We start from the raw sequence: 25982 nt of genomic DNA, 5'->3' as shown, positions 1-25982 counted from the left end.
ACTCTTAAGTTTTTTAATTTTCTCTTAGATTATAAATTTACTCAAAAGAACTATAAAATAAAGTATCAGAACATGAGAGGATCCAAATCTAAGGAAATTTTTAGAAACCTTCTAAAAAGTTTCCCATTTTATCCATTACTTTTCCTTACAGGAAGAACAAAGGCTATATATACAGACAGGGGATGCTGTGATGACACTTAGTTTTAGGTAGAAAAGGTTTTTCCTCCTTCGACTTTCCAGCTCTTTTTCCTAGCTGACTGCTTTCCATCCATTTCAAAAGTGACTGGGTCAGGAACCAAGAGGATGGACCAGATATGGACCAATATGGACCAGAAGATGGTTAAGTTCAATTTTGGATAAGCTGACTAGAGACTCTGGGTGAGTTGTCACGTGGAAATGTCCCCATCAGCAACTCTGAAAGCAAAAACACACTCTGGTCTCTAAGGCAAAAAACAAATTCATCTCACTGGTGTTCTGCATTTTTAAACACTGGGCAATTAGAACACCATGGATCCAAACAATATATTTCTAAGACACCCACAGAAAAGAAGAGTGCTATGGTTATACTTTGGTTTTATAAACCAACTCCAGATTTACTTAGCAAACGAACAACTCAAATATCTAACACTGCATGTTTTACCATTGAGAAGCACCCCTCCTTTTTAAAAAATCTTACTCAATTTAGAAACTTGTAAAGTATTTTACCTTAATTTTGACTACTGTTTTATTATAATATACAAAAGAGGCAAAATTACATGGATTTGGAAAGTAAGATAGATAGTGCCACAAAAATTATCCCTAAACTCGAGGACCATGTTTTTAATTAGTTTTGATTTTTTTTTTTTTTGGTTGAAAGTGAAGGTCGAAGCTGTTCTTTTTTGCTTTAGTAATTCCTTATTTAACTTGGAAAATTTTCCAATAGAAAAAAAATAATGATAACACCTAGTAACTTATTAAGTTTTAACATAGACAAGGCCCTGAGCCACATGCCTGATGTATGCAACAATTCCATGAAGAACTACAGCTTAGCACAAGTCCCTTCCCCGAGGTCACACACAGGCTCATCAGAGAAAGCCAGTCTCATATCAAGCCTGAGTAACTTTAAACTCCACATTCCCAAATACTAGTTAGATGCTTCCAGCATCTTTAAACAAATTAACTGTGCAAGAGAATTCTTAGAGAGATTTAAATATTTGAGAGTTACTTTATTCTCTTCTCTAAGCTAAATCTCTGTCCACAAATTATTTGGCAAAAGACTTTGTGGCTCTGTATTTTCTTCCTAAGAATCTGCTGCTGCCTCTGTACTTATTTTAGAATAAATTTTGGACTTCTAAGGATGGTCCTGGTGGCCCCTCAGATCTGGCCTCAGCTTTCTTCCAGCCTCATCACCCCTGCTCTCCCCCCTGGCATAAGCCATAAGCTTAGGCACAACGGCCTTTCGTCCTTGATTCCTGTGTGTTCCGGAGGTGAGGGGAAGACATTGCCCATTTCTGCTTCGGAAATCAGTTATGCCTGAGACCCACATCAGATAATACCTTCCTCAGGAATTTTTCCTCAACTCTGCCAGTAAGAATCACTCACTGTCGGCGCTGCACTATAATTACCCTTTGTATTATGCCTTTATTTTTGCTTAAAAATTTTAACTTTTCAAAAATGTTTAAATGGAGATACTGTGGATTAAACCCTGGACCTTGTGCATGCTAAGCATGTGCTCTAACACTGAGCTATACCCTCACCCTATTTTGACTTTTAACATCCCTTGCCTTACATTTTTGTTACCAGTGAATCTGTCTACCTTTCTTGCTAGACATCCTTGAAGAGTGGGATGACAATGTATCCATCTATGTCTCCCTCAAAGCATCCAGCACAAAGTACACCACAGGTACGAGTAAAAGTTCATGAACAGAACTGAAAAAAGACTCTGTGTCACTAAAATCCCTTTAGTATGCAACCGCACAGGAACATGTGGCCATCTGCAGAATCCCCCCAGGAAATGATCCTATAAAAACTGTTGAGGAGCATGTGGTTCACAAAGGTTGTGGGAATGCTCTATGAAGCAGAAGAGTATGCCACTGAGCCAGTGTAGAGGGTAAAGGGTTAACCTTTTCTGGGAAACTCACTTTGTGTGAAGATATACTGAAACAGAATACAAAGAAATCTTTGGAATTAGTGAGTAAATGAAGTTTACTTTTTGACAGCAATCTCTTGCCAACAATTAAGAAGGAGAAATGGAGGGAGGAAGTGAAGGATAACACGATCAGGTTACCTCTGAAGAAAAGATCAAGTTGCAGAGATGAGTGAAGAAGTCCAGGGGGAGAGGAGGGAGGAGCACAGCTGAGCAGCAGTTAAGTATTTGTTTCCTCATATACCCTAACTTCCTCCAGCTCCCGTTACCATCCACCTCTCATACAGTCTGCTCCTTTTTTGCAATTTAAAGGTATCTTCAGAAGAGTAAGATTTTAGCAAAAATTTTATAATTACACGTAGCATTTTATACTATCAACACCTTCTAGGTCATCAGTAGACTTAATGTTACTAATACACAGTGAAAAGGAGACGTATCACCTGGGAGTCTTTACTAGTTAAAGGACTGAGAATTAGATGACTGGTGGCGAATCGCTATCAGGTAAAACCCCTGCTGATTCTCCCTAGCCTCCACCTCAGGCTGGCATGTGCCAGAGCCCTATGTTCAGGCTCTATCTGTCTCAGTCAATACAGCCTTTGTTGATAATCCCATCAGCTCCATGATTCAACTATCAGATCCACACGGATCAAGGTTTAGACTCTATTTTGAGACTACTTTACTTCCAAGCTTCAAACTCGTATTTCCAACTGTTTCTTGGGCATTTTCACTAGGATATCCTGATGTCCCTCAAACTCAGCATACTTATAACCAAATTCATTATTTCTGCTTCCCTTCTCCCCAAATAAAAGCACCCTACTACTCCTTTGGTCTAATCTTAAAAAGCATTACCTACCTAGTCAACCAAATTAGAAACCTGCAGTCATCTTAAACTTCTACCTTCCCTCGTTCCCCAAATCCTACTGATTCTGCCTGCTTCCTAACATATCTCTCAGGATGAAATTTCTGCTGCTTCACAGATTGTTTCCACAACCTTCGCGAACTAAGTACTCCTTGACAGTTTCTACAGGATCAGTTTCTGGGATGTGGGATTCTGCAGATGGCTGCATATTAGAGGGATTATAGAAAACAGTTTAAACTCCAGAAAAAAATTCTTCATTGTGCATGCCAAGGTAACTATTATTAACAGTTTGGTGCATTTTTTTCCAATTGGAAGTGTTTTTAGACTAGAGTTGTCCAGCTGAATTTCTGAACCTCACTCGGCAGTAAACAGAAGCCTGATATAGGATGATCCAATAGACATGTCTGTCAATTTATTCTAGAGAACTATGCTTGATCACATTCTTATCATCTGGAAAAGTCCTTTATTCAGTATGCATTTAGCACTCTCCACTCCATGTTTTTTAGTATAGTAAACTAACTCATGTAGTTTACAGGGGAAGAAGAATATAGTTATTTTATGTATATATGTTGGATCCATCCCTCTGGGCTATAACCTCTTCAGAGAAGAGACTGTTTTCTCTTGCTTTAATGTCCGTCTGAAGTGATTATAAAAGCTTTTCCTCCGGTAGCATCAGTTATGGTTGCTGGTACTGTCAATGATATGAATTTCTGTCTTAAGTCACTCGCTCACCCATAGCTATTTCTCCTGGTCACTGGATGACAATTAAACAGTTTATTTTACATGTACAGGCCCTGGGAACAGATAACGCTCACAGGAAAAGAAAACATCACAACTAACCGGGAACGGAATAGGGAACCAAGCAGGAGAAAATACCACCACGACATACTAGTACCAGAAAGCTGCAAGAAAGCCTCCTTCTTCTGGTTTGACAATAACGTCAACTGTATGCGGAGATAATACAGAAATAAACTAATAAATGGTAACATACCCTTTGTTAAAAAACAAGCCAACCTAAGAGCTAAAATCTGACAAAAAGGTCGGGTCATGTATTTTATTTGCTTTAAATAACTGGTATACTATTAATCACATATAGTCATTGCACATCCATCAAGCAAACTATGCTATTCTTTCTCAATATGGGCTTTTATTTTTCAGTGAGTAAAAGAAGGGAAGGAGATGTCAAAGAAGCAGAAACCTCCAGATAAGTTAACAGAGGAGACAAAACACGCTTTCTCTTAATCCAATCATAAAAACTCATTAAAAGGTAATAAATATAGCAAAAAATATAATACGACCAAAACTACCAAAATAGTTAAAGCATTACAAATTTTAAAGTAAGATGGTAGCTTTGATATAACTGCAAGTAAAAGATAGTTTAGTTCCTGCCCACAAGAATTTGCAACTGTTAATATGCTTACGTTGGACTTAGAGAATTTATTTGTAGAGAGATAGATGGTTCAAATAGTTTCTTTGAAAGGAACTGGAAACCCCACAGTTTAACATTTTTATAAAAAGTTTATGCCTTATTCTTGTTTCAGACTCCAGAGGCAAGAATTTAGGGTTACTGGTATACAGAACAGTAATTCCTCTGTAGTTTTCTCTTATCTTGACTTTCAATTACTTCAATTCCTCTTGTAAAGCACTTCAACAATTTCTACTCCCTGGTCCTTATGTTAGAATGCCTTGTTTATTACCAGCATTAAAGGATGATGACTTTTTTTTTTTAAACTCTAACATCTTCAAGGGCAGTGAAGTTGGTCTTTAAAAGGAAATGCCAGAATGTTAGTTCTTTTGCAAGGTAAGCCACAATGATATGGAAGCATTTATCCAGGAAGAGAGTTGAAACTAGCTGAGAGCTGAATAAAATACATCTTCTAGTTGACAGAAGTTTAAATAGGAGTAGAAGATTCTGATTCCTGGTTCAAATCTCAAGTCCCTATTATATGCTGCTAATACTTAGGTACACAGAATGGGCCTTTACACTCAGTTTCTGTTCTGTTTGTATATACTTTGTTTAGGCAATATTTAAAATTTGCTTAATCTCCAGCAATACCCACTCCTGGGTATTTATTTGAAGAAAACAAAAACACTAATTAGAAAAGATATATGCACCCCTATGTTCACTGCAGCATTATTTACAATAGCCAAGATATGGAATCAACCTAACAGATGCATAGATGAATGGATAAAGACGATGAAGTACACACACATAAATATTACGCAGCCATAAAAAAGAATGAAATCTTGCCATTCGCAACAACAGGGATAGACCCAGAGAGTATCAGGCTAATTGAAATAAGTCACATAGAGAAAGACAAATATTGTATGATTTCACTTATGTGTGGAATTAAAAAAAAATGACAAACCTAAAACATAAAGAGTTATAAATACAGAGAACAGGTGTTTGCCGGGGGTTGGGGGGCAGAGCAAAGAGAGAAACAGGTGAGGTGATTAAAAGGTACAAACTTCCAGTTGCAAAATAAATGAGTCCCGAGTATGAAATGTACAGTGTAGGGAATACAGTTAATAGCTAACATTTTTGTCTGCTGACACAGGTAACTAGACTTATCATAGTGATCAGTCTGAAATGTACAAAAACATCAAATCACTATGTTGTGTAACAGGAACTAACACAGTACTGTAGGTCAGTAACACGTCAAAAACAAACTCATAGAAAAAGAGACCAGATTTGTGGTTACCAGAGGTGGAGGGTGGGAAGAGGGAACTGGATGAAGGTAGTCAAATAAGTACTAGGTATATAATATACAACATTAAAATATAATTAATGCTGCTCTACGTTATATATAAAAAATCATTGAGAGTAAATCCTAAGAGTTCTCATCAAGAGGAAAAAAATTTTTTTCCCTATTTCTTTTCTTTTGTACCTATATGAGATGAAGGATGTTCACTAAACTTACTGTGATAATCACGTCATGATGCATGTAAATTAAATCATTATGTGGTATATCTCATATAGTGCCACATGTCAACTATATTTCAATAAAACTGGAAGAAAAACAAACAAATAATTAAATAAAATAAAAATGTGCTTTATCCTCTAGGTATGCTTTTTAAGGACAGTTTTAATTATGCTCCATGTTAAATGATCTTACAATGAATAAATTATTTGAAAAGTTCCTAAAAAATTGCTGATAGAAGAAAGAAAAAGAAAGGAAGGAAGGGAAGGAAGAAATGGAAGGGAGGGAGGGAAGTAGGAAAGGAAGGAAGGAAGAAAGGAAGGAATAATAAAGGCAGGGTCAAGGGATTTGACCAAGCATACTTTTCTTTTCTTTTTCCCTTCATGTAGGAGAAATACACCACCTCTCAACTTCTACTATTAGGGTGGCAGCTCTGACAACTTTCAGTGCAGCATGCTACGGATATGTCCCTAAAGGAAGGAGGAAGAGACATTTCCACATGCAACTCAATCACTTTTAAAATCATGCCTACTTCTACCACCGCCTGGATGCACACAAGGACTGAATGGTACATACTTCCACTAGTTTTAAGAATAAATACTGGGAAGATATTAAGAATAAATAATAGGAAGCTCTCCTAGAAGAGCCTTTGAAGTCAATCTCCCTGGACATCAGAAGCTTTCCCACTACATACAAGGTCTATTTTTATCATGAGAGCTTGTGAGCTTCATAAATTCTTTAAAGCTCAAGTTCTCATTTTTTTATGGCAGTGCCCTTTCCCAACTACTACATATGCTGGGACATCAGAGTTACCATTAAACAGATCATTAAAAATGACAGATCAGGTCCTTACACCTGACTAGGTTAGTCCTGAGTGTAAACTGGGTGCTTTGAGACATGCACGCTTGCTTTTGACTCACTAGGGTCATATTACTGCACTGAAGCACAGGTGATTTACTAACTCTGGTCAAAAATCTGAGCTGCTGGTTAAAAACTGATGGAGAGTTAGGTACTACTGGTAGAGTAAGTGCCCTTAATACCTGCCTGCAGATTAACAGTTTTTTAATTTGGGGTTAACCAGCTTTAATAGACATTTGTATTTACACTTTACTTTCACTAATACATTCGGAGAAAATGTTGCACTTAGATTCAAGAAATACCAAAGGTAAGACAATTCATATGGAAAATACTCTATTTACCTCTATCAAAAACAAACCACATTGCTTTTCTACTCAATTATGAAATATAAAAGAACTTTCTGAAACATTTCTTAAGCACTGTCAGCCTTAATGTCCTCAATTTTTAGAAATCAATGAATATGTTTGAATGGTACTATGTACAGAGCATTGTGCTGCTGAATTCATCCCAATCTTGTACTAGTATGTTATTTCTTAGTTCTTAATGAATTTGACTGGTATAGGTCAAGAGAATATAGCTAAGGTTGTACTTCCTTTAGAAATGGAACTCTGATCTTCTCAAGGTCATTAGTAATGTTATCTAAAATAACAACTTTGGGTAAATAAAATGTGTTCATAAAATACCACACACTTTGCAGGAACCAAATGGGACATACTCAAACAGGTAAAATCTGTTTTTACCTCAACACTGATTCACTTTGAAAGTAGCTTTGCAGTCTACATTTCAAACACAGAAGCTGTGTGTCTCCTGTTATCAGATTATAAACAAAATGCCTATATTTTCAAAGTTCGTTTTCTCCAAACACCTGAATTGTCTGTTAAAGAAATATTGAGTTTCCTTATATTACTGAAAATAATATTGAGTTTAGAGTTATGTATCAGACTTCTGAGGTTAAAGCTCAAAATATCTCCGAGTTGGAATTCTGAAAGGCAAAGGAAGAAGAACCTAGCTAGCCAGGGTTGAGGGAGGGGCAGCACAGCACCCAACCTACCCTCGTCTTTTATTTCTGTAATACTCTGATTACAACATATGGAAAAGGATGCTTGGCAGATATGAAAAAAAGAAAGCAAGATTTTAAAATAATTTTTAAAAAACTAATTAAAGGTATTTTGGAAATAGTCCCTTGCATTCTTCAGAAGGATTAACAGCAATATTTTGTGTTGGGTAAAAAAAGAACACTATTTCTCTTTTGAAATGTCTGATTACTAAATTTATTTCCCTATAAATGATAAAACTTCATGGTCATGTTCCAAATCTTTTGGAACTGCAGAAGAGCCAAGAGTACCAACTATGACAAGATTAGAATTTTGGGCTGTACTATACCAACCATGCATATAGTTTACCACCTTGTCTAGAAGAGTAACTTATTTTTTAACTTACTGCCGCTAAATGATTTTCTTTTTTTTTCACTTTAAATAAGATGTAAGAAAGGGACTATATATTTTATATCATATTAAATAGGCTGTGATTTTTTTAAAGACAAAATTAGCTTTTATCTTCAGGCTTTCCATCTCAAATTCACATATATCTTGATGAAGTCAACTCTATCCAAACAATGTAAATAGATAACCAACAGTAGGTTATATTACTGAAACTTCTATTATATTGAGGCTTATTTTTAAAAAATCTAACCTTACAAATGACACAAAATCAGTTCTTGATTCAGTCACTGAACATTCTCCAATTTATTGCCAACACAAAACAGTGGAAGAGATTTGAAACTGGAGAAGGTCTACGCATTGATCATTATCTTGACTCTGGCTGAGAGGCTCCCCAGTTTCTGGACAACATCAAGGACTATCTGTCATATGCAGGAATGTTGCCAGGGGTCAAGCCATAAACTTATTCAGAGTTTCCTGGGATGACATCGGACTTGGCTATCTATCTTTCTGTGATATGTGGCTGCAGGTAATAATGTGTTCTTTAACTCAGAAGAAGAAAACACTATCAGAACTATTTTTCAAAAAACAAAAAAATGCAGATGAAATAGCTGCCTTTAGGGAAATGGAGTTGGGATGTTCTACTCCAAGCCTTCATTGCAATGTTTGTTTTTTTTTTTTCATTGCAATGTATTTTGGAATGAGATGTTTAAATTCTCAGCTGACATCCCAGACTGTAGCTTATTCTATCCCTGTCCATCTCTCAAGGAACGTTTACCTTCCATTTGGCAGGTAGAAAATACTAGGGGTTGAGATAAGCAATGTATTTTTTTCTTGTAACCAAAATTGTCCCCCTGCAACTGCCTCCTTCAAAGAAGCAATACACTATGATGGAAAAGTGTGATTCATTTTCCAAAAATGTGTTTACAAGCAACTTTCCAGGAACATAGCTCTTTTGCTGAGGCAGGAACATCTGTATTTACAACACAGATCTGAAATACCTACATGTTTTCCTGTATAACAGAGCAGGTTTCTCTTGGCTGAAACAATGTTTTATCTTCATATTTGAACAAGAATTTATAAATAGGTCACTCATGGTATTTCAGCCAGAAGAACATTTAGCCATTGGTTTTGTTTTAGAGAAAACAGTAAAGTGTAACAGCATAAAACATCATGCTACTCATTCTACTTTTGCACATGCAAACAATGTTACCATCTGATGCCTTCTTTAATTCAGTCTTCAGTTTTTCTTTGTCTTCTACTAGTTTTTTATTTTCTGCTTCCAAAATGTGTTCTTCTTCCTTGCCATAGCTTTTCAAGAGCTATTAGAAAAGAGTTATAGAAAGAAGTAAGCTTAGACTGCAATAGCCAGACATTCTTCCAGGAAAAGGGATGAATGATATATTTTAAATTATTGGTCTTGATTTTATTCTTTGTCCTTTTCAGTATTTTATGCTTTATTACAAAGTATTTTTGCTGACAGAAACTTGGTATCTGGCAAACACACAAAAAGGATTTCTTCTTACTATGACTGAAATCTTTGAAATGAAAATAACAAGAGTTCCTGGTTGGGCTACAATTAAAATTATTATTTTCCAAAGTATTTAGATAAATGTGAATGTCTTTTCCTTAACTGTGTTAAGAAAATCTAAGGAAAAAAAAAACAGTTCTGAGAATAGTATTACTTTGAAAACTATCATGTTCCAATTGTAGAGCTGTCTACTCAGACTAGGTTTATATAGACGAAGTAACAGGAGAAGAATGTAACGTCGTCAGAATAGAGAAAGGTAAGTGGAGAATGACAGGGCCACCTCTGTGTTTGGAAAATTCTATATAATTTTCATTGACTAGTCTCCAAATAGCTTTTATTCAGTTAATCCTTTATAATGCCCTTTATATTTAAAAATCTATTTTTGCTTTTAAAATGTTTATGTTTGGCAGCTTATCTTTTCTAGGCCAGAAAAATTAAGGTATGAAGAGCAAAATACTTGACTGAAATAAAATGGAATAAAAATTTCATAATACACTATGTCTGGATGGAAATCATAATTGTTAAGAGAATTAAGAAGCTGACTTATCTAAAATAAAGTTTAAGATATTTAAGTTACCAAGAAAGGCAAATTAATGTTTGAAAAACAGAACATGTACTACTCACTGGCATGGATTATCTGACTACATAAAGTGGCAGCAATTTGATGCTGAAAGCTTCCACAGTTAGATGAAACAGCAACTCAGGACAATTTTAAATAAACAGACACAGAAAAGAATTTCTACCGCAGGGTGATTCCTGTTCTAATGTAAGCAGATGTATTAAATTAATGAAACTCACGAAGTTCTACTGAGCATTGACTACATGCAAATATTTTACAATGCTAAGTACTGTAAGCGATAAAAATGTAAGAGAAATATGGTCTCTGCTGTCAGGTAACTTTAATTTAGTGGAAAGGATGAGACAAGAGCATAAATACTGTAGCACAAGATCACATACACTGCTACTGTGTTGTAACAGAGATTAAGCAGATCCGAAGGAGGAATTAAAGCTCAAATGAATATATTATATACGATTTCAAGAAACTGTTTAGGAGATAAAGGACTAAAGTACCTACTAAAACTGAAGGTGTCTTATATCATCAAAATTTAAAAAAATTTTTTTTAAAGAGAAGAAACAAGAAAAAAAACCTCTCCAAATCTCTATAAATTTGTTGATCACTTCAAATTCAAAACAATTCTAGCTATTACTTCACTGAATTCAGTTCACACAGTCTCCAGTGATTACCCAAATTAGAAGAGAACCACTGAACTACAGGAATGTTTACACTGACTGCTTGAATTATTATGCCATTGACTTGGAAAAGTTGGATTTGGTGTTGGTCTTGTAAAAAAGCTTTCATTACTGCACCCAAAAACTTGTTCAAATTTATTATGTGTAACTTGATGTTGGAGAAAGACCAAGAGCCCTACAACCAGAAATTCAATATCTACCAGCTACAATAATGCACGTGTTCACTATACCACCACAGTAAGTGCCTGGGACAAAGATCAGTAAACAATATAACTCCTGTTGCCTGCCTTGCAGGGAAAAGGTGGTTGCTTAAAAAAAAAAAAAATAAGAAGAAGAAGTAAAACTCACTGTTATTTTAAAGCAATTAAATTAAAAGTTAATTGGATTTTCATAATTATTTCATTTCATTAAATAAATATCAGAACAGAAATGGATCTCAGGTACTATCTGCAAGAACACGAAACAACGTGGTTAAGTGTGTGGATTCAAGAGGCAGTCTGCTTGAATTTAAACCTTAGTTCTGTCTTAGTAGCAGGATGATTTTGTGCAAGTCACTTAAGCTTTCTGTGGAAGTCACTTTAACCATTTCTTCATACAGAGAATGCAGGCAACAACAGTACCAACCTCATGGGGTTGTTACAACAGTTGACAGAGTTAATACCTGACTGTGAAGCATCTGAAGCAATGCCTGACGTGATGTTAGCTATTATTTACAACCTTGAGGCTCAGAACATTTGAGGTGACTTGCCCCAGATCACAATGCTAATTATTGGTAGAGTTGGGACTGGTACCCAAGTCTCTTGGATCTCAGGGTAATGCATTTTCCATTAGATAATGTGTCTCTGATAGAGAATGATAAGGTGTTTTGGCAATTTTCTCCTTCCTCAGGTAGTATTCCAAAATCTACATGAAGTACACTGCAACAGAAGTCATCTTTGATGTCCTGACCTGTCTTTCATTGGTCAGTCAGTTATGCTTCGGGGACTGACAGTATTTATATCCAGCTTGCAGACTTTCTCCCAACTGTGTATTGGCTTTAGCCCAGTGTATCTGTGCACCCATGATGATCAAGGGCCACTGCCTAGGTCACAGACATGCAGAAGTAGGGAACCAGGATGGCATGGAAACAAAGGAGAGGAAAACAAGAAAAACAAAGAAATTTGGGGGGATCAAAGAACCAGTAGTCATTACATAAATTTCCTTGCCAATTAGTACCTGGTTCTGTAAACAATCTCCAAAGAAATGTTTTGAGGAAGGCATTTTTTCCTGAAGGACAAGACTGGTAACAATACCACAACTACAAAAACACTTTCCATTTTCTTAGAGCGGAAGAGAAAGAGGAAAACAACAGAAGAATAAGAGGGAAAAAGCAATGTTCTATTAGTAGTTACTACTCATTACTCAAACACGATGGGCAAAATTTTTAATCAAGATAGGTACATGGTAAGTCTATAGATAAAGGGCTGTCTGCTTTTAAATTTCACTATCATATATTAATAAAAAGCCTTGAGGGTTTTGTTTTGTTTTTACTATTGTGAGATGAGACCAAAGGATAGAAAATGAAGCAAATAATATTAAGGTACAAAATGAGGATGACTGTGTTGCTGAAACACTCCAGTGATGTACTGCTTGCTTCTGAATATAGAAATATTGATAGCTTCATTTCCCCGAACTATGTTTACAACAAAGGGAGAGTGACACCTATGACATCTACGCATCAATGCCTTTTCAAAACAGTAGAAAACAAAATAAAAAAAAAAATGGCGCTTATCCTCTAAAAGTTTCCTTAAAAGATGCTGGCTATTTCCGGAGGGAACTCTAATTTGAAAAGATACATGCACCCCAATGTTCATAATAGCACTATATACAATAGCCAAGCCATGGAAGCAAACTAAATGCCCATCAACAGATGACTGGAAAAAGAATTTGTGGTATATCTATACAATGGAATATTACTCAGCCATAACAAAAGACTAAAATAATGCCATTTGCAGCAACACGGATGGACCTAGAGATTGTCATTCTAAGTGAAGTAAGCCAGAAAAAGAGAGAAAAATAACATGTGATATCACTCATATGTGGAATCTAAACAACAAAAAAAAGGACACTATGAACTCATCTACAAAACAAAAACAGACTCTCAGACATAGTAAACAATCTTATGGTTACCAGGGAAAGGGGGGTGGGAAGGGATAAATTTGGGAATTTGAGATTTGTAAATGTTAGCTGTTATATGTAAAAACAGATTTAAAAAGTTTCTTCTGTAAGCACAGGGAACTATATTTAATATCTTGTAATAAGCTTTAATAAAAAAGAATATGTAAATGAATATATGTATGTATATGTACGACTGGGACGTGCTGTACACCAGAAATTGACACATTGTATTTGACTATACTTCAATTAAAAAAATTTAAAAAGATGCTGGCTATAATCTACCCAAAGAAACATTTCTGAATCCTGTCTCTATGAAAAGGTCTTTCTTAACCTTCTTGCTGTAGTGGAAGTAAGGCAGACACCAAAACATGGGCTTTGAATAGGTGACCAGGACAGTGTAGCATCAAAAAATAATTTTTTGCAGTGAGTTTTGCCTGGAGAGGTTTTAGAAACTATAACATTGTACTATGTAACAGCTAACTCATTTAGAATTGATGAAAGGTGGTGCTTACAGTTCTTTCTGTAAGCCGCTAAGCTTTAGGACTTATATAATTTTCTACTGTTGGACTCAATACTTTTTATACAAATATAGCTTGATGCAATATATAATTGACTGTTTATATTTCATTACTTTACAACAGGGAAATCATCTTATCACATTATTCTAGAAATGCTTTCTTCAAGAAAATTTGTTTTACTTCTGAATGGTTCCATTGATTATTTTTTCTAAGCATAAATTAGGAAAACTTATGGGACTTAATATGAACTGAAAATACTCAAGCTATGAGATCTGACTCCTAAATTTTAAACTTAAGGGAAAAAAAAAAAAAAACCCAAGGCAATTTTGTAGCTTTCATTTTTCCATTCAGTCTTCTTTTTACTTAATGTAGAAAACATTAGTACCAGATTCACATGCTCCCTGAGTAGCAGGGAAAAGACAGCACAGGGTTCTCAGAAAAGAATTATCAGCAGCATAACCAAATTAAAGATTTTAAATACTACATGCAGTCATCAATCTATATCAACTATTTTTCTCTGCTTCCTACATAACCATCATTTAAACAAAAACAAAATAAACAAAAAGGGCTTGAAAGTAATTTAACTAAAAGGGAAATGGGAACATAGGAACTTCTAAAAACTTGCTTTAAGTTATAAAGTAAAATCAATGGTAATGAAGGAATTAAAATTCATATTCCCAGAATACTGTTTTCTCCTTGAACCATAGGAAGAAGGTCCAATGGCATTAACCTACTATGGAGGGAAACTGAGAATACACAAATTTAAAGGATGAGAACATGCTTCTGAAACAATCATATTGTTGAATTTTGTTATTTATGGTCATTTTCTGCTTATAAATTATGAAAACTTTCTTTTTGATGCTGAAAAATAATATACCACTCCTTGGGAATACCAGCAATATTTGCACCAATTAAAAAAAAATTTAAATACCCGTTTTAGTCTTTCATTCTCTTCCATGAATTTTTTGGCAGCCTGGTTAGTATTTTCTGCTTGAACTTTAAGTACTCCTTTGTTTGACAGTTCTTTTGCCAGTTGAGTAATAAGAGTAACCAGACGTCGCAACACTCTAAGGAAATAAAAAAATGTCAGAGTAATGTATAACTAGACTAATTATCAGGAACTGTGACTTTAAGCAATCATTATCCAATGACTCCCCTTCAGGGGTGGGTGTGGTGGAGGGAGGTGCTGTTTAAGGAAGACACTTTTTTTTTTAAATCCAAGTCTTCCAGTCAAAACAAGCCTATGTCTCATTTCTTTGGAATCTTGTTAGAAGACTAACATTTGGAATACAGGTTCAGTGGTACTTACTAATTTAATCATCTTCATTGTAGAGGCCTCTGGCCAGGAGGAGCAGAAACAGAATTTCAGAGTGTGGTAGGGCCAGTAAGAGATTCACCCCCCCACCCTCCGTTCAAGGAACATTGTGTGAGGCTGGCCAAGCCCCCAAACTGCTCATTCACATATATTTATGGGTAGCTTCCATTGTTAGAAGTAGTAATTGTCATTTTCAGTTATTCATTCAACAGACATTTCCTCAAGAACTGCTAAGTGTTAAACACTGGGCCAGGCACTGGGGATACAGCAGGAAACAAGACAAGTCCCTGCTCTCCAAGAGTTAAGGTTCTAGTTGGGGAAGAAAGAGTTAAAACAGTATTTAATTACAACCATGAATGAAGAAAAGTATATATCCATTCTCCGGGAGCATACAACAGGTGAGAAAGGGGCTGAAGGATGAGTAGAAATTAGCCAAGGAGAGAGGGAAGGAAAGAGTAATCTGGCAGCAGGGAAAGCTGGTGTGAAGAAGCCCCTGGAACAGGAAGGAGGCAGGTACACAACGGGAACTCAGTGTAAATTATGCTGCAAGAATGAATGAATGAATGAACAGCGAAGGTCAGTGTGGGTGGGATGTGGTGCACACGTCAGAGAATAGTATGAGACAGGGCTCCAGGGAGAAGCAGGGCCCAGATCATGCAGGGCCTTGTGGACCAGTCAAACCTACAAGCCATGACAACTGTTGGTTATTGGGGTATGTCATCTCAGTTGTTTTATGAAGATGTTAGTATACTAAACAGTACAGAAAAAAAATCTATATTATAGGCAGGAAAAATGAGAAACATAAAGCATGTTTTTAAGTTGTGCTTAAAAAAATAACTTACAGCCAAAAAAATAATGAAAATCCAGAAATGTAAAGATTTCTTTGAGACCTAAAAAGTTTCATCTGTGTATGTTCATAAGCAGCAGGTCTGTTGGCTGTGCCCTTTTCAATGGCATGAGTTGAGGAGTATTTTCTTACTTCTCTTACAGCATCTATTAGAGAAAAAGAGAAAATAGTACTTTTGGCTTTTAAAAATATAAGATTATTATTGAAATGGGAAGCAGTTTTAGAACTACTGACATAACTTTTAGGTAATGGACTTTAAGTAGGGACTCTCTATCTTTCCTCTACGATACCTGGGAGGGTACCATGCTCAAAACAGATGCTCTGTAAGTGGATATTAGCCATAAACTTTGAATATAACAGCATTTTTATTTTTTACTATTTATCTAGGACTTAGCACCATTGTATTGTCTCTCATCTCTAGCAAACTATTATCCTTTACTCTTTCGGTCCCTAACAGGTTGATAAAAATTCAACTATTGACGATAACATTATATAGGTCATATCCCATTATAATCAATTCCAAGAGACTATTCCGTTTCTCTCACTGCACTAGCATTTTATTATACCATTACTTTAAATTATTGAGATTTTAGAAATATTTCGCTACACTGAGATTTCCACGGGCACAGATTTGTTACAATGTGATCTGACCTATGGTGGCATATGGTCCCCAACTGGCTTGTGGATGACACTTGCTACTGGAAATGTTCAGATAACTGCTCTTCTGATGCTTTCAGTTCCACTAAGTCTCAGATTCCTGGGAATCACCTCTTTCCAGTGGAAAACAGATTTCAGATTAGCAGCATCTATATTTAATGCACTCTTAGATACTGGATTCTTGTAGGTCCTAGGGAGGGTACCTGCGTTAGATGTCAGAGGCCAGTGAAAGTGTAAGCAAGTTAGGCTGCTCCTTTTGTGTAGCCACCAGCATTTTCAGGAAAGACTCACTGTCATATGGGAAAGAGATTCTAATTGGAAAACTGAGGCCATTTTAACCACTACTTTTTTTTTTTCACTGTGACTTCAATCCAGGACCTTGTGCATGCTAAGCACATACTCTGTGACTGAGAGTTATACTCACTCCCAATTTATTTTTTAATAGCAGCTTTAATGAGGTAAAATTTACCTTTAAAGTGTTATTGATTTCTCATTTACATATTCTGCATGGTTTCAATCTTTTGTAATTTTCTGAGACTTTGTGGCCTAAAATATAGTGCATCTTGGAGAAGAGAGGACAGTGTATTCATGTCCCCTTGCAAAGATTATGTACATATTACAGCTGTGGGGGGAGTCTTGATTCTCATACTTTTTAGAGAAGGTCAGCTTTGGTTTTATTTTCAGTTACAGTAGATTCCTAACTCATGGGACAGACTCTCTACTCCTAAGGAGTAGTACCCTTCTATGATTTTGGTGGAAAGGTCCAAGGTGTCCACCATGCCCCTCTAATTTGATGGGACTTAAGCTCCAAACCCTGTTTCTCCTTGGTGGGTAAACTCCAAACCCTGTTTCTCCTTGGTGGGTAAACTCCAAACCCTGTTTCTCCTTGGTGGGTAAACTCCAAACCCTGTTTCTCCTTGGTGGGTAAACTCCAAACCCTGTTTCTCCTTGGTGGGTAAACTCCAAACCCTGTTTCTCCTTGGTGGGTAAGCTCCAAACCCTGTTTCTCCTTGGTGGGTAAGCTCCAAACCCTGTTTCTCCTTGGTGGGTAAGCTCCAAACCCTGTTTCTCCTTGGTGGGTAAGCTCCAAACCCTGTTTCTCCTTGGTGGGTAAGCTCCAAACCCTGTTTCTCCTTGGTGGGTAAGCTCCAAACCCTGTTTCTCCTTGGTGGGTAAGCTCCAAACCCTGTTTCTCCTTGGTGGGTAAACTCCAAACCCTGTTTCTCCTTGGTGGGTAAACTCCAAACCCTGTTTCTCCTTGGTGGGTAAACTCCAAACCCTGTTTCTCCTTTGTGGGTAAGCTCCAAACCCTGTTTCTCCTTGGTGGGTAAGCTCCAAACCCTGTTTCTCCTTGGTGGGTAAACTCCAAACCCTGTTTCTCCTTGGTGGGTAAACTCCAAACCCTGTTTCTCCTTGGTGGGTAAACTCCAAACCCTGTTTCTCCTTGGTGGGTAAGCTACAAACCCTGTTTCTCCTTGGTGGGTAGTAGCTAACATTTGTGCTCAGCCCTTTCAGTTCTTTCCACTGAGCTTCTTGGAATCTTCTCTATATATCCATGGTTTAAGATTCAACCAAGGATTTGAGGGGAATTGATACGCAGATTTTGGGGTTCACTTTCTGGGCCTCTCTCCTTTCTTGGATATCTCCCCTTAAATTTCAGCCTCTTTAACACCTGACACCTCAAGCCAGTTAAAAGTGCGGCTGTCAACTTTGACTTTTATCTACCCATGCCACATGGTCTGAGAAGCACCCTCAGAGGAAAAGTGAAATGCATGTGATCACACACAATGTGATTTCCTCATTTTTAACGGCTGATCTCCCCTCCAGTTTCTGTCTGATTTTAGTTACTCTCCTATGCCTTCAAATATTTTTTTTTCAAGCTTTGTCCACAGTTCTTAATTGTTACCACAGGAGGGTTAGTCTAATACAAGCTATTTTGCCATTACCAAAAGCAGAACTCCTATGTCCTTTTAAAAATTATTTTAAAAAATTTTAGGTGAAATTCACACAACATGACATAAACTATTTTAAAGTGAACAATTCAGTGGCACTTAGTATATCTGCAATGTTGTACAACCACTACCTCTAACTAGCTCCAAGACGTAACCCAAATAGATCACTCCAATTTTAAAAAACATTTCTTAATTTTTGACTTGGCATGCTATTTCTATTACTCAATTGCTTTATGTGGCAATATGCATAAAACAGTTCTCAAATTATTAACAATGAAACTAAGTAAAGTTTTGGATTTCTTTATAATCACTTTCGTTCTTGAAATATAGCCCGTCAAGGAAGTAGAGTACTATGTTCAAGAGTTACCTGAAACAAACTCTCTTCTCTGTGTCATATGTTATCAATCTTACCTAACATTTGGTTTGTTTGTTCTGGTTTATTTTCAATTCTAGAGTTTATTTTTTTCTAGCTACATAAAATTTGAAGTTTTCTTTTTTTTTTTTTTTCCTTCCTGGTCAGGGGAAGGTAATTAGATTGACTGACTGATTTTTAATGGAGATACCGGGGATTGAACCTAGGACCTTGTGCATGCTAAGTATGCACTCTACTACTGAGTTGTAACTTCCCCCAGAAGCTTTCATTCTTTAACTTCTGGAACGGTTTAAGCAGCATTGGTAATATGTTTTTTGAAAGTCATGGAAATTCTTGCAAAACTATCTGTTTTTATGCTTTTCTGTAAAGAGGGGGTCGCTTTTTGATAACTTTTTACAATTCTTCTATGGAAAGTGGTTTGCTTAAAATTTCTGCATCTATTAAGCTTCATCTGGTAAATTATATTTCTCTACAAAATTATCCATTCATCTCGGCTGTCAAATTTGTTTGCATAGAGCTATTTTAAGTAGTTTCTTAAGTTATCTTTTTAAAATTTCCTTGGACTTAATGGTTATTTCCAGTTAATCATTACTCAGATTGCCTTAATAATATAGCAAGAGCAGGCCAACCACTATAAAACAACTAAACAAACAAACAAAATAGTATTTACGAGTTATTTTGAAAAGGCCAGAGGAACGAAATATGAAGGTCATTATTACTTGGCAATTAAACAGGAATAATACTTCTGGATCCATTATGCAAAAATGTTAAAGATTAAGCAATAGTATCAAAGAATAGGTGTAAGTGGTCATACAAACCCACTTACATCCGGAATCGCTTGCATAATAACAAAGAGACCATATCTGAAAAGTGGAATGGGGGCAACAATAAGGGGAGGATGTGACAACAGTCAATTTTCTATAAACCATATGGAGGCAGTCTTTTTTTAGATCACTTGTGGACACTTTTAAATTCCTGGGATGCATTTCTGCTGAAACTAAACATATTCCTGGGTTTCTTGCTTCCTTTCTGCCTATTCCAGCCTACTAAAACACACAGAGATGACCACATAATTTTCCTTTAGTATTAGCTCTAGAAATATAAACATCTTGTAACAATTACGTTATTACAGAGATGATTAAAAATAAAAATAAAATTCCCAAATAAAAGATGAATTAGGCTTCAGTAACCTACTGGGTTTGCATTAGTGGACAAGAACACTGGACTATGTACTCTACACGTTACTATAGTTAAACCTTCCAACACCTCAATGAAGTAGATGTTATTACTCTGTTCTGAGATGGAAACACTGAGGCTGCATGGATAAGTCCTCATCTGCCTGTCTTTAACCATCCATGGTTAAAGCTCTTGCATTAATCATCTGCGATGTTCCTCTTCTCTGGGAATTAACTACCCCTGTGCCCACAGATGTAGGCTCCAGCCAGCAGTCTTATTCTGCTTTGTGATTCTGATCCCTGGCCATAGCTTATCTAATGGGGGTTGGATACGTGGTGCTAACTGGTCTGATTTTTTTCCCTTAGAACTGGAATTGGGATACAGAAATGGCTAATTAATCCTTGCATATGGCTGGAGTGACCACACTAGGCAGCTGTGTCGTGCCCATTTTCTGTCCTGGGAATAGTGTACAGAGTCTGCAGAGATAAGGAAGAATGAAGTAAAACCAGGAGAAAGGACATGGAGAACACTTCAGCTCCTGGGAAAGTCCCTCCCTGGAATTTGGCTTCTGCCCTTCCCTGGTCTGCCCTGAAACAACCCCCATATTTTATTTTAAATTCCTCTTTCTTGCTTAAGTGAGCTCAAGTTGGTTTCTGATATATGTAATCAAAAGAAATTTGGCCAAAGTTTCCCTTCCTTCTATGGAGATGTGGCAGTTTTCAGCAGACATTCTTGTGATGATTTTAGAGTTAGAAGGTCACGATACACTTCGAGAGCTAGTAAGAGCTGCAGAGATTATTTCCTCTCTCCCTTTACTGTGCAAATGGATAAACCAAACTCAGAGAGATGAACTGCCATTCCAAAGGCCACTGAGTAAGCTGGTGGCAAAGCTGGGACCTGATTTCCTTATCGTTCTTTACTTGCTTAGTGTTATGTCGTCTATGGCTGGACATGCAATCAGTAACATTAATAACTTACTGTGAGACAAATACATTTTGAAATGAGGCACAAAGCCATTCACACCCGGATACAATTACCTACTCATACCTTCTCACACCAGTTACTCATGTTTTATGAAGAGGATTCCATTTCAGAGGTTGGTGGTATGGAATGTGAGAAACATTTTCTGAAAACAGTGGCATATATGGTGGTTATGGCCTCAGGTTGGCCCCTGTAAAATCCAATTAACCCACAATACAATTCTGAGGCAATTCTGAGGGAAAACATACTCTGCAATGTATATCAAAAGCTGAAGTATCAGGGTCAGGGGTATAGCTCAGTGGTAGAACACATGGTTGGTGTGCAGGGGGTCCTGGGTTCAATTTCCAGTACCCCCATTATGGCAAAATTTTTTTTTTAAAGTTTAAAAAGCTGAAGTGTCGAGAAATAGCTGGGTGATCTCAGACAAGTTACTTAATCTTAGTTCAGCTACTCCTCCTAAAAAACATAATTACTTAGACTCCTGGAATTTTTGGTTTGACAAAAACCTTAAAGGTCTACTTCTAACTTCTAAATACTTGTTATCATAAAAATTTCAAACATGCTGAAAAATTAACACAATAAACATCTCTATTTCCATCACCTAGAGTCAAGAATTGTTAACACTTTGCCATATCTGATTTACCTGTCTTTTTTTCAAACATCTGAATGTAACTTGAAAATACCAAGACACTTTACTTCTAAATATTTCAGCATGCAACTCCTAAGAATAAGGACATATTCCTATGTAACAGGTGCTGGTAAACTTTTTTTGTAAAGGGGTAGATAGTAAATGTTATAAACTACACAGCCTGTGTTTCAACTATTTCACTCCGTAGCTGTTTACGGAAACATGCATGCATAATACATAAACAAATGGACATGATTATGTTCTAATAAAACTTTATTTACAAAAGCAGGCATTTGGTTCGCAGGCTATAGGCTGCTGACTTCTGCTATGTAACAGTAACACTAACACTTATACCTCAACTGAAGTTAACAAAAGTTCCCTGATTTTATCTAACGACCAGTTCATACTCCCCCAAATGTCCGTGTTATAGTTGTTTTTAAATTAGGATCCAATGAAGATTCACACCCTGCCCCTAAAACTCCTTTTGAGGGCCTAGTGAGTCCATTCCTCTGTTTGCCTCCCCAACAGCTAAGCCCCTGGGTGCCGAGGAGACCACAGTAACAAAGGACTGTATAATTGGTAACTCTGAAAACTAGGCTATGCATTGCTGCATTTAAGTCTTAAAACAACTCAAGAGGTTAAGAACCATTGTACTCTGCTGAAATTTATGCTTGTGCATATATAACAGTAATATCTATCAACTACTTATCAATATATCAATTACCTAATCTAGATACGATCAATATACCACATAATATAAAGTCAATTGTACATCAATAGCAACATCAACTTAATTAAAAACTAATGAATCGTCAGTAATAATAACAATAATAAACTACAGTTAAACTTCTTCAAAGGAGGAATCTAGTACTTACCTAGAAACAGAACAATCAATAGGATTATAATAGTAAGGAAAGCCTTGTTCCAGAAAGTTGCAATTTTACCCCAGACGTTAAATGAAAAAATCTTCTGCCATCTGTAAAACAATACATTAGGTGTAAAAAATAAAAAGAACATCTTGATATACTCTCTAAAAACTGATGTAACATTTTGGTAATTGCATAGTGAGTGAAAAGAATTACAGAAATTTAATTTCTTTATCTCATTAGAGAATTATCAATTCTTATCAGTAAGAATGTCTCATGAAATAAACAACTTTTCAAATTTATTAATAATATGACATTTGATTATCTTCTGTCTGGTGGCTTAAATATACTAAAATAAAAACTTTTAAAGTAAAGATACATGATCAAAACCTCAAAAAGGAATTCTTATAGTAAAATGTTAAATTTCTGATAGAAGTTATCACTTTATATCGTTTCCCTAATCAGGGAACTCAGAAATAACAAAAGATCTATTGGTCTAACAATTAGCAATGTTTCAGGAATAAGGAGTTCTATTCTCTGCACTATTTATTTTTATATAGCTCATTTTTAACATTTACTCCAAGAGAGTTTTTCTACTTTTACAAGAAGAAAATTTTAAAAATTGAGGTATTACACACATGAAGTCCAAAAATCTTAAAGTCCAAAAATCTTAAATGCACAGGTTGATGAATTTTTACCCATGTAATTACCACCCAGATCAAGATCTGAACACAGAAAATCAAACAGGGAAATAAATACGCTAGACAGAATGAACAGTATAAGCAAAGACAAAGAGGTAAAGAGTGACAAAGTAATCCATCACATAATTGCAAAGGTGACAAACTTTGTACAAGGGCATTTTAAATTAATAATACAGTAACTGAGTCCAAAGGAGACAGCAGAGATAATAGGCACTTAGGTAAACTTCAAGTATTTACAACTTAAAAAAGTTTCACTTTAAGATTATGGCAATTTATTAACTAATAAGTTTTGCAAACAACTTTTAAGTAATAACCTAAAGTTGGTGGGGAGAGAGAGACATATAGATGCAGTTTCTTTTGCTTCTGTGCTTCCAATACCAAAGTTGCTATTCAAATTTTACATGACAAACATTTGTGTTTTTAGAAAGAAAATGTAAGCGGCATACCTTGATCTAGGTCCAAGTGTAAATTCACATTTCAAGTAAACTGAGAGTATAAAAGGACACAAAAGAGACCGCCTACAGGGAACAACTAGCGGTTTGTAACAAGGCTCAATTCAAGGAAGCACTAATAACAGTTTACATAGAGTCCTTCCTACACTACTGTTCTAACCACTTTCACATGTTTTAGCTCATTTAATAACCACAACCACCCATTGAGGTGGATACTAGTATTACCTTCATTTGACAGATGAGGAAACTGGCCGGAGATGGTAAATAACTTGCCCATGGTCACACAGAGTTGGGATATAAACCTGGGCAGTCTGACCTCTGAGCATGTATCTTTCTTTAACTAGTGGGTTATGTGAGAAAAAAGTAGAGGGTCAAAATAAATGAAGACGGAAGTCTTGTCTTTGAAGAGTATGGTGATTACACAGAGTAGGGACATAATGTAAACGATCTGTGTGCATATATACCATGTTTTCATTATGTACGTGAGGATATAGTTATATAATGTGTCTGTATATACACAAATCTAACAAATAGCTATTTGATCAGGATAGGAAAGAAACTACTGCATTTGCCAGGAAGAAAAAGATGCATAATTTATGGACCATTTTGATGGAGAAAAGATCAACTGACAAAAAATAATTTTTCTGTGAAGTTAAGCCTTAATTATAAGTCAGGTGTTTATAAATAACATCTTTCTCTTGAATATAGGATTCTATTGTTGCAAGTATTACCGAAACACTTAACAGGGTATTTATTGCTGAGGATCTAAAACAAAGTCAACAGGACAAGAGATAAGGTGATGGAATAGAAGAAAAAGCACTAGACTCAAAGTCAGATTCTTGTCTGGATTCTGTCACAGGTCACCTAGATAACCTTAGGCCACTTTCCCGCAGAATGAGTGGGTTGAATAAAATTATCTCTATGGCCCTCCCTACGGTATGATTCAATTTTTTTTCTTTTATAAGAAAGGAAATATTGATGGTATAGCCGACAGACAATAGAAGTGAGTAGAAATCCAGGTAGGTAAGAAGCAAGCTACAAGTGACTTGTTAAAAGTCTACTGGACCCTTGAGTCAAGGTGAAGACTTTCATAAGTCTCTTTCAGTCAAGGGATCTTACTAAACTTCAGTGGGTTATTTCTAGCATCTCATTTACGAAAGATTTTCTTTTAAGTAAATAAACGTCTTGCAATATTTTTATATAAGTGTTATTTCATCATTCACATTATCAAGTCTGGATCTAAAACTGCTCTAATAAGTGGATTATTACAGGGGTAAAGTGCCAATGCTTCAATTAAAATACTTCGCACAGAAAGACCTTTGAAGGTTCTTTACTAATGAACTTACGCTAATGTAAGGTTCTGATACTTTTCATATTCAGCACTTTTCATACATATTAATTAATTCTGTGTGGAAATAAAGTAATAAGACTGCCATTAAACAAACATTAATGAATTGCGTAAGGCCAAAACTAAGAATCATTTATTGGCTTAAGTTTCGAAATTATCATTCCACTTCTCCAATGAAACATTCCTGCATCCATGCTGCGCTATAAACATCAATTATCCACTTACCTTTTTTTTAGTTCACTGTTCTAACTCAGGGCAATAAAACAAAGGTAAAACCTGACCACAAGACAGGCGTCAAAAGAACCACCACTGCTTTGTTATATCTGTAATCAACAGAAAAGGACTAGGCCCTTTTCCTTTCAGAAGGGAGGGGGAAGTTATCTGTATATATATATATAATAAGTAGTTTTATATAAAGTGCCATTTTAATATGGCCATTATATATTACTAATTTGTGAGTTTATTTTTAAAGACTACCTTTTATATAATGAGCACTCAGGCTTTTTTAATCTTAAGAAAACTTTTCCATCACACACTAAACCGTCTAAAGAGCTAACCAGCTATTTATTATTGTAGCGATTTGGAGGCTTCCTACCTCTGAGGAGGAATAAAAGGTAGACAGAAGATTAAAATGAGTCCTATTTCAGCATAAAGAAAAGTTGCAACTGCCGCCCATTGGAGTGTCATTTTTTTTCTTCACACCTAAATAGACAAACACTTAGTTTACTTCGCTGCCTTTCAAAGAAAGCGGGGTTAAACGAAAGGCCCCTGGGGCGCAAGGCTCTCGTCCAGGGGTTTGCGGCGTCCCACCTTCCCCCAACCGAGGCGCCCAGCAGTGACCCGGGGCGCGAAGGGAAGGGACGGGAGGGGAGGGGAGGGGAGGGGAAGGGAAGGGGACAAGGGAGGGCCTGGAGGCCGGCGTCTCCACCTCCCGGGCGAGCCGAGCCGTGAGCTGCTGGCCGGGCGGCACCGTGGCCGTCTTTTCGCCGCGCTCCGCCTCGTCAGCAGCCTAACGCCACCCTCCGCT

The 25982-nt window shown here is 36.4% G+C and overlaps 1 protein-coding gene and 1 non-coding gene across 5 annotated transcripts in view; both read right to left on the bottom strand.

Annotated features, from left to right (window-relative positions):
• The window catches only part of LOC105093039 (B cell receptor associated protein 29), a 41404-nt gene that overhangs the window by 14934 nt on the left and 488 nt on the right, over positions 1-25982 (bottom strand). For 2 of the 4 annotated variants that reach the window (XM_010984843.3, XM_031454691.2), the window contains exons 2-6: positions 25551-25657; positions 22464-22564; positions 15817-15967; positions 14591-14726; positions 9416-9524 (exon numbers count right to left, since the gene is read on the bottom strand). In XM_010984843.3, coding sequence (XP_010983145.1) covers positions 9416-9524; positions 14591-14726; positions 15817-15967; positions 22464-22564; positions 25551-25642 — 589 coding nt within the window. In that variant the 5' untranslated portion in view covers positions 25643-25657. Of the gene's footprint in view, positions 1-9415; positions 9525-14590; positions 14727-15816; positions 15968-22463; positions 22565-25550; positions 25658-25883; positions 25903-25982 lie in introns of those variants that run through there. The other 2 variants (XM_031454693.2, XM_031454694.2) reach the window with 2 other exon arrangements.
• Positions 6287-6410, bottom strand: LOC116154135 (small nucleolar RNA U109). The gene has a single exon (XR_004138028.1). It is a non-coding gene; the product is annotated as a small nucleolar RNA U109 (small nucleolar RNA).

The sequence above is a fragment of the Camelus dromedarius genome, chromosome 7 (assembly GCF_036321535.1).
Source record: "Camelus dromedarius isolate mCamDro1 chromosome 7, mCamDro1.pat, whole genome shotgun sequence".
NCBI lineage: Eukaryota > Metazoa > Chordata > Mammalia > Artiodactyla > Camelidae > Camelus > Camelus dromedarius.
The sequence above is the reverse complement of the archived record's forward strand: the minus strand, read 5'-3'. Positions and strand labels throughout refer to the sequence as shown.